This window comes from Heterocephalus glaber, unplaced genomic scaffold (genome assembly GCF_053883595.1).
Source record: "Heterocephalus glaber isolate CG9 unplaced genomic scaffold, H.glaber_assembly_v1.0 deba00001561, whole genome shotgun sequence".
NCBI classification, from domain to species: domain Eukaryota; kingdom Metazoa; phylum Chordata; class Mammalia; order Rodentia; family Bathyergidae; genus Heterocephalus; species Heterocephalus glaber.
The window spans coordinates 3665354-3680586 of NW_028258349.1; the positions used below are offsets into that span (position 1 = coordinate 3665354).

Sequence of the window (15233 nt, forward strand, 5' to 3'; positions counted from 1 at the left end):
CAAGGCGCCCAGGATTCCCCCCTTCTCCCCTCTAACTCGGTTTATTCCTGTGTCAGTGTTCCCACAGAGGACCCCTCCGGGGACTCCCTAATCATCAGCTCGGAGGAGTTTGAGCGGATCAAAAGGGCTTCCCACGTTCTGACCAGAAAAGAGTTGGAGGCCAGGGAGCAGGCCTCCAAGAAGGAGAAGGAAGCCACTGTGGTAGCTACCCTCCCCAACCCCGGCGCTGCAGATGGGTGGCAGAGTAGAAGCTCAGGGAGCGGTCTGCTTCTTGAGACAGTGGGCACTCCCTCTCGTGAGGGGATTCTGAAGCAAGGCATGAATGTGTAGGTAGAGAAGAAATGTTGCAGAGTGAAAACTGGAGAGGAAGGCCTGAGGTGGGGGGCTTCATGGGCCAAAGGGAGGGTGAGGATGAGGCCAGGCTGAGAAACCTCCTGGGCTAAGGCTGAATCATTGTGGGTCACCTGAGTGCCTGGGTCCAGACCCCTCGACCCCATCTGGTTTCCCTTAGGATGCGGTGACCACACGCAAGAAGATCATGAAACAGAAGGAAATGGCGAGGAAGAACAATAAGAAGCTCAGTGACCTGGAGGAGGAGGCCAAGGAGCGGGCCCAGGAGCTCCTGCAGAGAGCCAGCAAGCTGCGCATGGAGCAGGAAGAGGAGCTCAAGGACATAAACAAGGTGGGCCTCTTCCTCCGTCCCCTCCTTCTGAGGACTTGGTGCCACGCCCCTTCCCTCCTCATAGTCGTGCCCTGGGCCAGGTGAGGGACTGGTGGGGGAGGGAGAGGGGTGACTAGGTAGGTGGGGCACGGGGAGAGCTGGACCTGCCACCCTTATTGCTACGATCAGAGAGGACTGGCTTTGCCACTGCTTGCTGTGTGACCCTGGGCAAGTCACTTGCCCTCCCTGAGCCTTACTTCATTTGTAAACTGAAAGAGGTGACCCTTTGTCGCAGCACTGTTGGCAGGGTTAAATAAGCTAAAATCTGGGAGAGCCTTGAGAACTGTGACTGATAAACAAGTATAAGGATATTGTTCTTATTTTTCTCCTGCTAATTCAGTTCTGGTCACCGATGATGGCACGGGCAATAGGATTTGTTTTGACTTCAGCTCAGAGTGCTTCTTTTAGCAGACAGCGTGAAGACCAGGCACTCATTTGAAATTCTGTTTTGTAATTCATTTGCCTGTGGTTCGCTTCTGACCAAGTGAAACATGCTGACTCCTCAGTCCCTTCATCTCTGATTTTGATCTCTTAGGTAAATCTTCCCTGCTTACACCTCCTTTTCTTTCCCAGAGCTTTTATGTCTTGGTTTTATTGATGGGGCCATGCATGGTTTCATCCCTTTTTGTGTCACATTGGCCTCTTCCAGCACATAAATCAGTGGTGTGGCCTCTGCTAGGGTGTCTTAGCTCCCCTGAGCTTAACTTGGGGTTCAGGGGTTCCTACGTGGGACCTTGGAAGCTAAGTGGAGATTCTGTGTGTATTTATGTAGGTGAATTTTATGAAGAAGAGGAGAGGGCTCATAACTTTCATCATATTCAAAAGGGTAATCCATCACCCTGCAAGTACTATATAACCCCAAAACATGCTAGTCTGGGTCTCACTTTGCACAGACCCTATTGTATAGTAGGAGCCCAGTAGATGTTTGAGCAGAACTATATTAAGGAAGAGGGAAAATTATTGAATGATTTTGCTGCTCTGGACTTGTGAGCAGCCGCACACATTTCCAGCACACACAGAGGTATTTGTTCCCGTTCCTCTCCCACAAACTTCCGCACACCCACAGTGTGTCCTTCTCTATCCTTACCCCCAGGCCGAGTGCCACAGTTTCTTCCCCACTCCCTAGATTATCCTCAATGCCAAGTGCCATGCCATCCGGGATGCCCAAATCCTGGAGAAGCAGCAGATACAAAAAGAGCTGGATGCAGAGGAGAAGTGGTTGGATCAGATGATGGAAGTGGAGCGGCAGAAATCCATTCAAAGGCAGGAAGAGCTGGAGAGGAAGAGGAGGGAGGAAAGAATACGGTAAAGATGTGGTTTAAGTCATTTCTGAGTGCCTTTGGGTCCATGTACCCTAGCAAAGAGGGACCAGATGAGACTTGGGCATTGTCACTATCTATTGTCCCCCACGAAGGGTACGGAGAGTCACAGAACTTTAAAGCTCATTTTCACAATCGTAACAAGTGCTTCCCAATCTGGCCTCAGTTCAGTCTCATTTCTCACCACTTTCTGCCACCCACTCTACACTTCCCCATTTCCTCAGCATGCTAGTGCTTGTCACAGATTCCCTCTCTTTGGAATACCGTTCTCCTTCCTTTTCCTCTGGGAAAATGTTTTCCCTTCCTATAGTATGTGGCTTTGCTGTCACCTCCTCTGAGAAGGATCCCTCGCTTCAGGCAGGCTCAGGAGTTTCCTCTTCTGTCCCCTGTCACTCTCATGCACCTCTTCTTGGCATGTGGTTCCTTCTTGACCTTCTTTAGGCTTGGAGTTCATTAAGGGCAGGGGCGTGTCATTCCTTTCTGAAACTCCAGGACCTAGCAGAGTGTTTGTCCTGTAGTGGGTGTTCAATTAACATTAGAGTGAATAAATTCAGTCCCTCTCCCTTCATTTTGCAGAACCAGACAAGTCCCAGAGCAGGTAAATTATGGAACCATAGTGTCCTAGAGTTAAAACACCAGCCACACAGTTTATGTTTGTTTGTTTGTTTTTTTGGTACTGGGGATCGAACTCAGGTCCTTGTGCTTGCACAGCAGGCAGAGAAAACAATGAGCTAAATCCCCAGCCCTCCACACAGTTTATGAATTACCTAGATATATGAATTACCTGTAGGAGCAGTCCTTGTACTACACTCTGATTGGCAGTTGTATCTCCCCAGCTGTATTTGGTTACTTTGTTTTTTTTTCAGTACTGGGGATCGAACTCGGGTCCTTGCACTTTCGAGGCAGGTGGTAGAACCACTGAGCTTAATCCCCGGCTATATTTGGTTACATTGAACTGTGCATCTCTGTGGTTCTAGTAGGTGGCCAGTAGGCTGCAGAAGGCTCCAAGCCAAAGTTTATTTCGTGGCTAAGTGGCTGTGCACCTTCTGCATGAGCTGCTCCAATGTGGGAAATATCTCTGTTTTATCAGGCAGTTCTAATGACTTGACCTGGCCCTGTTGAGCTCAAGCCTGCTTCCACGTTCATTTCACCTGGAGTAGGAAGCCCGTTAAATCCTCCCTCTGAAAGAGAAACCTGCTCTCCTTCTCCTTGAGTCCTTCCAAATCTTGTCTTCTTTCATTCTTCCAGCCTTTACTGATGTCACAGGGTCTAGATGCTCCCAAATTTACTGACATCACAGGCACACACAGGGCGTTACTGGTGACACTGTAGACCCAGTCTCCTGGGTCTTTCCTCTGGCTGGGGATCACCTGACTGAGAGACTTCCTCAGTCTCAGCTCAGCTGCCCAGCAGCAGGCAGTCTTAAATGTAGGTGAAGATATAAGAAAAACAGTTGTCAATGAGGTGTTGGAGGTTCTGAGCAAGTTCTAGACAGTACCTTAATTCCTTTTCAGGTTCATTGGCTTTTGTTTTCTTGTTGAATGATTCCAACTGTAAATAAAGCTTTTAATAATTTTGTGGGAAAAAAAACTCCAAACATCAAAAAAACAGTTATCAGAGGAGGCAGACGCAGGTTATAACAGAAGCACAGGAGGTATTAGAAGTCCTGGGCTTTGTAATTCTGTGAAACTTCATGAAGCTGGTTCCCATTCTCAGAGAAGACTTGGAAAGAGGTAGGATTTAAGAAACTCATTCCACCCCATGGGACTGTCCTATGTTGCCCGATGGCACAGTCATGCATGTACCTACCACTGGTGGTTCGGAGCTGTCTGACAGCGAGACACAAAAATTATGGCCCCATTTTGAATGTATAAAAGAGCTCTTGCCAGATTGTCCCTGTGCAACCTCCCGTCTTAGATGGAGGTTGGAGCAGAGGGACTTGGATCCTTGGTATCTGTAACACTGTGTCACTGCTCCCTCCCAGAGGAAGGCAGCACATTGTGGAGCAGATGGAAAAGAACCAGGAGGAGCGCTCACTGCTTGCGGAGCAGCGGGATCAGGAGAAGGAGCAGATGCTGGAGTACATGGAGCAGCTCCACGAGGAGGATCTGCGGGTAACAGTGTGGACAGGCCACGCTGGGTTTCACCAGCAACAGCAACAAAGCCCTCCAAGACTTTGGGGTTTCAGGGTGTGGACTGGTTCTGTCAGGCACATGCTCATTTCACAACATCATCACCATCTACTTTTTATTGCCGTGTTAAATATTTATTTGGCCATGGCGTCATGCTGGGAGATGAACAATGATTTGGGTAGATATTGTTCCTGCCTCCCTGGGACCTGGGGTCTGAGACTGACATCTCAGTGTGAATAGACACATAAAGCAAGTCCAAGGCTGCATGCTTTGCACAAGTAAACACGGGCACACTTTATAGTCTGTGTCCATCCCCTAAAGACATAACACGCTTTGTAGATGAACACTGGCCATGCCTTAGTTCCGGGCTCCCTGCTGTTACTTCATCTAAAGTGCATAGCATCCCATTGTCATGAATTGTGTGGTGAAGCCAACCCTGTCCTTTCTGGGAACCTAAATAAAAGTAGTAGACATAGCCACTGCAAAAAGCAAAGTCTGACGACATACTTGCCCAAGATAAGGAGACTCACAAATCCTTTTCTACTTGCCTGATTTGCTCTGTTGCAATGTATTGAGGCACAGAGGGACACGATAGGCATTTGGAACATCTGTTCTTTTTTTTCCCCTCCATTTTTTTATTTTGAAAATTTTACATGCCCAGAAAAGTTGAAAAAATTGTATCCTACCTATAAATTCTTTTTTTTTTTTTTTGGTACCAGGGATCGAACTCGGGTCCTTGCGCTTGCACGAAACCACTGAGCTAAATCCCTGGCCCTACCTATAAATTCTTGACTTAGATTTAATAAGTATCAACAATTTGCTTTAGTTGCTTGTTTTCATATATATATATATATATATATATATATATATAATCTATTGTTAATCTATTTTATTTTATTTTTTCATTATCAGGGATTGAACTCAGGACCTTGTGCTTGCCAGGCAGGTGTGGAGCCACTGAGCTAAATCCCTGGGCCTGTTTATCAATTTTAAATTGCAGATATCTTGACACTTTGCCACTGAAATGTGTCAGCCTGAAGAACAATGGCAGTCTTAGATATCAGTAGTACCATTGTCACTTGCCCATCAGAAACTCTAATTCAGTGATTCCATACTATCACCAAATGCTTAATCCATATTATAGTTATCCCAAAAATGTACTTACAGATTTTTTTTCCAAGCCAGGCTCCAGTCAAAGTTTACATTGCATTTGGTTAAGTCACTTTAGTCTGTTTTGATCTAAAGGAGTTTCTCAGTCATCAATTTATTTATTTATTTTTTCAATTTTTTAAACTTTTTTTTTGGGTACCGGGGATTGAACTCAGGTCCTTGTGTTTGCTCAGCAGGCGGCGAAACCGATTGATCTATTTTTTAAAAATATATTTTGTTTAGTTGACATGGTAATTGTACATATTTATGGCATACAGTGTGATAGTTCAGTATACAATGTGCAGCGGTCAGATCAGGGTAATCAGCATATCTATCACCTGCAGCATTTACCATTTCTTTGGGAACACTCAGAATCTCCTCTTCTAGCTCTTTTGAAATATAGAATGAGCTGCTGTCAGCTGTAGTCCTCCCATGGTGCTACAGAACATTGGAAGTTATTTCTCCTATCCAGTTGTACCACTGTGCCATTAACCATCCTCTGTCCACACAGTCCCATTCATTTATTTTTATTACACCGATATTTGGAGGCATCCAGGCCAGGTGCCTTAAAGGATATTCCATACTGTAATTTGTCTGATATTTTCCTCATGGCACTGTTTAACTTGTGGAACATATATTCCTTCATTTTTATTTTTACACTCCCCCCCCCCCCAGTTTATGGATGAGATTGAGTTGTCATCAGGCTGTGGATTGATGGTGATAATCAACTCGGGGCTGAGAAGGGTCTCACAGGTGGGCAGACTTGGAACTCTGCAGGTTATCGGCACACCTGCAGTGTGGGCATCAGCATGAGAGGTGGGGTGAAGGTCACTGGGTCGTTGAGGGAGGAAGGAGGACATTTAGGCTTGTGAAGTGCTTGAGAAGAGGACCAAGAGTCAGGAGAGAGGGTGAGAAAGGCCAGGAGGGAGTTGTATGGGGCAAACATGCAGCGAAGGGGGGTGAGAAAAAAAGACTGGAAAATCCATCCAGATTGTGGGGAGGGGGAATCAATGGGAATTGCCAAGAGTCAGTGAGTCAATACCATTACTCCGAGGTTGGGCCATTGCTCTGTGGATGTCTCTCCCTGAGTCTCCAGGAGGTAGTGGGAACTTTAGGTAGGAAATTCCATGCCTGCCCTGCTTTAGAGCTGGCCTGTCATCTCAGGGTGCAGAGGCAGCCTTTCCTGCCTTATTAGCAAGAAGAGTGAAGAGTTTATCTGGGTTGCTCTGAGGGTTTCAAAGATGAGAAACAGGGAAAGACCTTGGTTTCTTGGAAATGAAATGAGCTAACAAAAACAACAAACCCAAGAGTAAATAACTAAAGAAGAAGGCAAATAAACCCATGATTATCTATATATCCTGGATCAGAGGGCAGCAGCTTCTTTAGCTTTGAGGGTCAATGAGGTTAAATAATGCCTGGAGCAGCAATGGCATGGCTGAAACTGGGGAGAAAAACCGGAAAGCAAAGGAAGAAAGGAGAAGGAAAAGAGGAGCACGAGAGTTGGGGGCAGATTGGAAAAGTGGACAGACCGGCAGCAGGGTGAGAGTGAAGGAATGCTCATGGCTGTCACTCATGCACTGCACGGACCCAGGGGAGGCTCAGAAGGTTGCCTGGAGGAGGGGCCTGAGCTGGGGAGTGAGCCAGGTTGGCAGAAAGGCAGCCCAAGAGAAGGACACACAAGCAGGGTTGACTTGCGTGGGTAAACCAGGGCCGAGGACCTGGAAGGCCTGGGAAGGATTTGGTCTTTGAAGAAATAGAGGGAGCTAGAGACTGTAGGAGGTGGGCAGTCTGAAATCCATCAGAGGTGATGGGAGCCAGCTGCGTAAGATTGTAACTCCCCTTTGCACTAACCTGAGAAGGGCGCTGGGCTCAGAGGTGGTCTGATCAGTGGGAGATTTGGGGGGTTCAGCTGGAAAAGGCAGGGATTCCTTTCTCATAAAGGATCTTGTCACTCAGGGTCCTGCTGGTACTCTTTTCTCCATAGCTCGGAGACACATGTTTTCCTGTGTCTAGGTCATTTATGCTCTTCTTTCTCACATGTCACTCATTCTGGTCTTCATTTAGCAACAGTTTATTACTGCTGTTTTCCTATAGTAGAACAGGATCACCTCCCAAGAAGCCTGGCACCACCATAGGTGCAGGGGGAGTTCAGAAGTGGGGAGAAAACAAAGTTGGGACAATAAAGTTAGATTCCCAGAGTGGGTTGGAACTTTACACAAAGCAGGTTTTGAAATTCTGGCTCTGGGTTTATTAGCTGTGTGGCCTTGGGCAAGTCACTTCATGCTGGGCGTGTTTCTTCATCTGCCCAAGAACTGTCTATCAGAGTTTTGGGATTATATTTAGGTGTTAGAGATAGGCTATGCAAAGTGCCCAATGAATAGAAAGTATTCAATAGAAAGCACTAAAGTAAGGCAATATTTATTTTTAATCATCACTATTAGGTAGAGATTGAAACTTTGGGTTTATCAATTTAAAAAATAAATGTAGAAAAGAAAATTTGAATCCAGGCATAGTAGCACATCCCTATAATCTCAGTACTCTGGGAGGCTGAGGAAGAATTGCAAATTCAAGCCTAGTCTAGGCACCCTGGTGACTTAGTGAGACTCTGTCTCAAAATTTATATAATAAAAGCATGGGCGGGGATTTAACTCAGTGGTTCCAGTGCCTGCCTCGCAAGTGAAAGGTCCTGAGTTAGATCATTGGTATCCCCCCCCCCCGCCCAAATGCAGAAAGGCTGGGGAGATAGCTTAGTGCGAAGCCCTTGGGTTCAAGCCCTGGTACTTAAATAAATGAATAAAATAAAATGTTTTTAAAAGTTTGAGTTCACATAGGAGAAGGAAATTAAAGGATTGAAGGCAGGAGGATAACAGCAGGAACAAAGCCACAAGGCTGGGATTTAGAGTGACACGGGCACAGAGCAGAACTTTTTAAGAGCCTTCACTTCCTGAGTGTGTAGAGGTCAGCAGTGTCAGGACTGCCACAAAATCAAACTGGCTGAAGACAGCAAGGTGGCCATTTGGTAGCCGTCCCTGATGACCCTTGAGAGAGCACCTCTGACAAAGGCTGGTGACAGAAGCGGGTTTGTGGCTGCACCTTTGTCTCCTGCCTCCGTCTTCATCTCCACCCCCGTACGCCATGTCTTCATTTCCAACCCCATACGCCAGCAGCCTTTGGTCTCACTTACCTCCTTCTGCTCTGAGGCTCTCCCCCTTCTGCCGGCAGGACCTGCAACAGAGACACCAGCAAAGGCTGAAGATGCAGGCTGAGATTCAGCACATCAATGATGAAAACCAGCGGCAGAAAGCACAGCTGCTGGCTCAGGAGAAGCTGGCAGACCAGATGGTGATGGAGTTCACCAAGAAGAAGATGGTAGGGTCTGGGTTTATGATGCTGGGCTCACCCAGCCGGGAATGGCCTGGCTGTAACCTCAGGAGGCAGGCCTGCATGCCAAGGGAGCCATGGGAAGCGGCTCTGTCTTCATTCTAAAATGCGTGTCCCTAGATCAAGCACTTGGCTTCTTTTTCTCTTCATCTTTGCCAGACCATTTGTTCATTAACAGAAAGTAATGTAGAGAGAACACCCAGATGAGTGTGTTATTATTCTCATTAACACCTTCATTTAGAGGTTGGAATGAGGATCATATGCAGGAAGGGAAGAAAATTAAAAATGATTGGTGAAAGTGAAGTTTTGGTGGATTCTCCATGGCTTGACTTTCGCCAGTAATCATGAGTCAGCTGCTCCATAAATTTCTTATGAAAACTCCTACATTAGGCATCCTGTATTGGATGTCAGACTCAGAGAATAGCCTTTTCCTTCCCTTCACTGTTGAACCTGTAGGAATAAAATGCAAGGTTGGCAGACTGTGATGGATGGATATAGCTCACAGATGTGTGGACTCATTCTAGGGCAAAATTGAGGGATGAAAAGATTGGGGTCTGTGGGGGATAGAGGGCAAAAGAAGGCTTTTAAGCACACATGGAGATGGATTTATGTAAAGATAGGAAGAGACACGTGATTATTTCTTCCTATGTTGATTCTGTCTCCCCCGAAAAGTTTGTAGTTCCAGGATAACAGAAAACACATCACACTTCTCTCTGTTCCTCTGCAGTAGGGATTCTTAATGCAGGAGGGGAGGGTGTGGTTATCATTTGAAAAGGCATAGTCAGTATATTGGTTTATGCTGAATACAAATCACAGGAAATGAAAGTCAGCAAAGCTCACTCACTGGCTTTAGTTTTCTTACCAGATTCTGGGGCTATGCAGGCCGTAGAATAAGAATATAAGATGTGGGCCATAGATGTTTTCGGCATAGTAATGTCTATATAACTACCATTTGTTTTTATTTTATTATTTTTTATATTTTATTTTTCTTCTTTTTTATTAGTGTATGTTTGCAGTACATAATAAATATATTCATTATAGGGAATTGGTACATATATATCATATCCTGATTCTTTTATAGCTACCATTTATTAAGCACTGGGACTGTACATATGCTCTGTGCTGTTGTTTTATTTGTGTTATCCCATTTAATCTTTTCTTTTTTTTTTTGTACTGGAGATTGAACTCAGGACCTTGTGCTTGTGAGGCAGGCGGCGGCACCACTGAGCTAAATCCCCAGCCCACTCCCATTTAATCTTTACAACAGTTGTGTGGTGTAGCTGTGGATTGATTCAAAATATACTGAATGCTTCAGTGTGTGTCTAGTATCAGACTAGGCAGAGTACCTAGTCCACTGTACAGAACTGAGTAGCTCCTTCCCTGAATGGGTGAAGGTGGAGACGGTGAGCTAATTATGCATGGGAGTTGCTGAACTGGTCTGCTGGCTGCAGCAGAGTCTGAGGTGGTCGGGGTGAAAAGCAAGGGTGGTGCAGTGATTGTGGACAGCTGAGAGTGGTTGTTAGGGACGTGCTGGACCTTGAGCAGGACAGGAAGGGTGCAATGACAAACAATAACTGTAGGGTTTTGGTCAGGAGGGATATATCTTATCTTTACCCACGGAAAGGACCCTGGCCAGGTGGAGCTGGGAGAGGCTGGTGACTAGCAAAGGGGTGAGACGTGGGTGTGTCCACAGGGCACTGGAAGTGTCTAAGTGCAGTCCATCTCGTATGGCTTAATGATGGCACCCATTCTTAGAAAGGTGTCACTAGGTGATTTCGTCACTGTTGAATGTAACAGTACTTAAACTCCCGTGGGTACAGTGTCACTAGATGACACAATCTTAGGGGACCACCTTTGTATATGAAGTCTGTTCTTGATCACCACATGATGTGACACATGACTGTACATCGCAATCACTTCCCCTCTCAGTGGCGTCTGTGGTTGCAGCCAGGGCTGCCCTGCAGAACTAAAAGCTGACACAGCTTGACAGAGCGGAGTGTGGTTCTCAAGGAGGCAGCCCACTGGGCTTCACAGGATCTGGTTAGGTAGAATGAGGCCTAAGGGAGGTTCTTGTTGGGAAGATCACATTTCTACTCAACCTCTGCCCATAGTCTTATGAGTGCTCGAGCAACAGGGTTGGGAAGCTTTAGGGATATACCTGTTCTTTCAGGAAGGTGGTAAAAGGTACTAATTTTGATGGTTCACTCTGTAGGTATCCGCCAACCACTGTGGGATTGCCCTGAGCATGGTTGGCCCTTTGCCTAGGGATTAATGAGATAACCTCCACCTGCTGCACTTTACAAGACAGGCAGGGAGCCACAGTTGTGACTGGGCCCAGTGGCCATGCAACTTGAAAGTTATCTTCAGTGTACTGGAGGGAGTACAAAAACTGGGTTCAGGATACCTGCATTCAAATCCCGTTTGACTTTTTACTAGTTAGGTGATCTGGGGCAGGACCCTTGATCTCTATGCACATTTGTTTCCTCATCTGTAATATCTGTCTCAGGAGTTGTTGTGAGAACTCTCTGGGATAATGCACAGGAAAATCTTTTGTAAACAGTGGAGCATTGTAAGTCAGCTTGGTGGTGGATACTTGTAAGCCTAGTACTGTGGGAGGCTGAGACAGGAAGATCGAGAGGTCAAGTCCAGCCTGAGGAGGTAGCTCAGAGGTCCTAGGTTCGATCTCCAATACTGAAAAAAAAAAAAAAATTTACAAACACTCGTTTTTATGTCTCTGCATTTGATGAGTTCATTTTGCCTATCTAAAAAGGAGTCAGGAAGTCAGGGAAGATGTTGGAAGCTGTGTTGTGTGAACTGTTTCTCTGTGCAAGCCTGGGGCAATGAGAACTATTCAATGAAGCCTTTTCTCCCTGCAGGCTCGAGAAGCAGCATTTGAGGCTGAGCAGGAGAGAATCCGGAGAGAAAAAGAGAAGGAGATTGCCCGCCTCAGGGCCATGCAGGAAAAGGCCCAGGATTATCAGGCAGAACAGGTGCTGGCCTCCTTCCCTTCTCTGCTTTTCTCTGCCTGCACCACTCCCACAGTTCTTCCTTTGGCAGCTGTAAAATGGCCCCAAGGATGGAGACCTGGAGGAGTGGACGCATGGTGTCTGCCATGTGCTTGTGACCGTAAGGATTGAGGAACAGCATGTGCTTAATGTTCCAAAGAAAGTTTTTGGCTGCTATGTAAAGAACTTTCAGCCTTACCTGACCAATGAAATATGTCACCAGAGCAGCTTGTGATATCTCTACCATTAACAGTTTTAAAAATTAGAAGCAACTGCAGGACTGCCTGGAGGTGTTTGGGGAACTGGGAAAGGTTTGGGAGAAGTGGGGTGGAAGGACAAGGTGACTCCTCCGGCTGTCTTCTGATCTGGAAGTTCTATGCCAGGTTCTTTCCTAGAATAATTTGCTGTCAGAGAAATCCACATGCTTCTTAAAGCTGACTGAGTAAAGCTGTCAATAGGTATCTTCGTAGAGACACCTGGTCTGTACCTAAGGTTGTTTTGTGTCCCCCCCACCATCCCTTCCCAGGATGCCTTGCGGGCCAAGCGGAACCAAGAGGTTGTGGACCGAGAGTGGCGCAGAAAGGAAAAGGAAAATGTACAGAAGAAGATGGAAACTGAGGCTAAGCTGCGGAAAAGTCGCCTGGAACAGGTGGCTTTCAAGGAGCATGCTCTGGCTGTTCAGGTGCAACGGGACCGGGATGAGTTTGAGCGGATTCTCCGGTAGGAGGGGACTGGGAACCTTGGCTTGCTTCCCCTGTCTGCCCTGCTATGGGAGGGGTACGAAGGGGTATCCAGCAGGGGAGATTCATACTAGATGGAGAGGAGCTTTCTGATATTTTAATGGACAGATGCGAATCACTCTTGAGCCTGTTCATGCCGTCACTCTGCTAGATTTAGGGTTGGAATCTTTCAACCACTAAAGCCAAGAAGTTTGTGATTAGAGGATTGGAAAATAGCACCTGGAAGTGCTTTTAAGGAATTGGGGATTATTAGAGCTATTTATCCTAGGGCAGTAAAGGTGTATAGACATCTGGTCCCCTGCTCCCATGTCCTGCTGAAAATTAAGGATGAGGCTTCAGCAGAGGAGACTTGGGAGAGGAGGAGAAGAACTTCATATATATATATATTTTTTGGTACCGGGGATCAAACTCGGGTCCTTGCGCTTGCACAGCAGGTGGCAAAACCACTGAGCTAAATCCCTGGCCCTGAGAAGAACTTCATTTACTTGAGGGCTGTGCCACTAGAGCAGGACTTTGAATTCAGCAAATGTGCATTGATCATATACATTCAAAGCTCTGCATTGTGTGCCACGGAGGACATTGGGAATTAATGAAGAGAGCTCTTGCCTATTCCATAGGAAGGATGTTAGAGATTTATGTTCAGATGGACCTCACCTATATTCATCCATCTTTCCTGCCTGGCAACTTTTCATTCTTTTATTTTTGCTTTCTATTTTGGCTCAATGATAATTCCAGCACTTAAGCAGAAGCCAAGCATTCACATCGCTCACTGTCCTGACTCTCCCCATGGCACCCGGTAATCATAGGTGCCACTGGGTCCCCTCTGTACTCTATTTTTGGCCAGTCAGACCTGCCCACCAGAGCTGGCCAACCTAGAAAAATCTCCCTTTTTGTTCTGGATCTTGCAACTTTTGTAAGATAAGAATTTTTCAAAAGGAAAGCAACCAAGCAGAATTTGAATTTGGATATTTGAAAATTACAGAAGTTATGCTCAGATAAATAGAGATTGAACAGGATGGCCCAGCTTTCATGGTGAGCACGCAGTAGGCCTTTGCTCTTGGTACTGCCTCGGTTAGTGGCATGCTGGACCTAGCGATCCAGGCCCCTGGCAGAGGCAGAGCAGATCTGGGGGAGCCTCTGTTCTTGCCGGAGCCAGATTCCCCGTCTTTTATAGGATCACAGGCCCTATGGGCATTTCCCACTGGCTGTGATGTCCTTTGGCTCTGTAGCTTTCCCTGCCCTTGGGGTTGTGCCACAGTCATTGGACACCTGGTAAGGAAGATATCTTCCTAAATGCCCCCAGAGATCTTGCCCCTGGGCTCCAGATTGCCTTCCAGATGTCTCCTCTCTTCTCCCTGGCCTCTGTGCCCTTGGACATCTGTGTGCCTTTAGCAGCACTAATAAATATTAATGAAATGAAATTAAGGTCTTACTTTTGATGCTGACCCATTTGTCTCTGCTTTGCTTTGTTTGCCCGAAGCAGACACATTAGCCAGTTATTAAAGCTGGACTGGCCCTTTGCAGAGGTTCAACTTCACCTGCTGTCCTGGGTTGTCATCTAGACCTAGTGTCGCTAGGCCATGTGACCTCCATGATGGGCATCTTCACTCTTAGACTATCTCTGCCACAGCCAGCAACCCAAATTTTCTTAGTTTAAAGGTATGGCCTCCCATATGGCCTACATATGGACTTCCTGCTTCTGAACATAGTGATGCCTTTAACTCTCACCCTGTTGACTGAGCAGAGTTAGCTGATCTCAGAAATGCCTGGGACCTTTGCAAAAATGCCGATGTTAAGGTTCCACCACCACAAAGTGTGATTTAAATGGCCTGGGGTGAGGCCCAGACATCATCATCTTTTGAAATCCCCCACATGATTTTAATATGTAGCCTGGCAACACGACCACTGACCTAACCCTGTAGAGTGACAGGCTCTTCCCATTTGGGTTTTCCACTGTACCCCACCCCAGGGCATATGGAACCCTTTTTCCACACGCGCTCCTCCACTCAGAGGAGGATAAACCCACGGGAAACTGATCTACACACAGGGAAACAGTGGTGAGGTTGGGCAGAGTGTCCCTGCTGCCGTAGAGGTGTCTCAGCACTAGGGGTTTGGTGTCCAGATGCAGAAGAGCAGGGAAGCCAGCAGTTCTCGTCTGATAAACTTGGGGAGGCTCTGAGGGTGTGGGATTTTAGGAGCTGTCAGTCTGGTAGAAAGAGCTGCTGGGATTTGAGAAGATGCCTCCTGTACGGTGGATCATGGACAATGGGGAGAGGAGGGGAGAAAACAAAGCAGTGTATTTGGGATCTTTGTTGGGTTACAAGTGAGCCTGTGAGAGGAGAGCAGGTGAGAGATCCCTGTCTACAATGGCTTTGAATTTTGGTTTTGGTTATATTGAGAAAGAAAGAAACAATTTAGCTCAAGATGCCCCTGAATACATGTCCTTTGAGATGTGACCACGTTTTATTTCAGTTTTTTCTGAGCATTGTCTAGTTTCTTTTCTTTTGATGTCAGGGTCCATGCAGTTATGTGCTTGTTTGTGTGCACGCACACATGTGTGCGGCACTAAGGATTGAACCCAGGGCCTTTGCACTGAGCTGCATCTCCAGCCCTTCATTTATTTTTTATTTTGAGACAGGGTCTTGCTAAGTTGCTAGGTTGCTCAGGTTGGACAAATTTGAAATCCTCCTGCCTCAGCCTTCCAGAGTTCTGGGATCACAGGTGTGTGCCACTATACCTGGCTTTGTGAAATATTTTGGTGGAGGAGGCTTCTAAGAGGAATTTGG

General features: G+C 46.5%; 1 protein-coding gene across 13 annotated transcripts in view; it reads left to right on the top strand.

Annotated features, from left to right (window-relative positions):
• The window catches only part of Cfap45 (cilia and flagella associated protein 45), a 41477-nt gene that overhangs the window by 24246 nt on the left and 1998 nt on the right, over window positions 1–15233 (top strand). For all 13 annotated transcript variants that reach the window (XM_021239555.2, XM_087190960.1, XM_087190956.1 and 10 more), the window contains exons 4-10: window positions 57–201; window positions 512–682; window positions 1848–2026; window positions 4025–4154; window positions 8544–8690; window positions 11579–11692; window positions 12234–12427. In XM_021239555.2, the coding sequence (XP_021095214.2) occupies window positions 57–201; window positions 512–682; window positions 1848–2026; window positions 4025–4154; window positions 8544–8690; window positions 11579–11692; window positions 12234–12427 (1080 nt within the window). The remainder of the gene's footprint in view (window positions 1–56; window positions 202–511; window positions 683–1847; window positions 2027–4024; window positions 4155–8543; window positions 8691–11578; window positions 11693–12233; window positions 12428–15233) is intronic.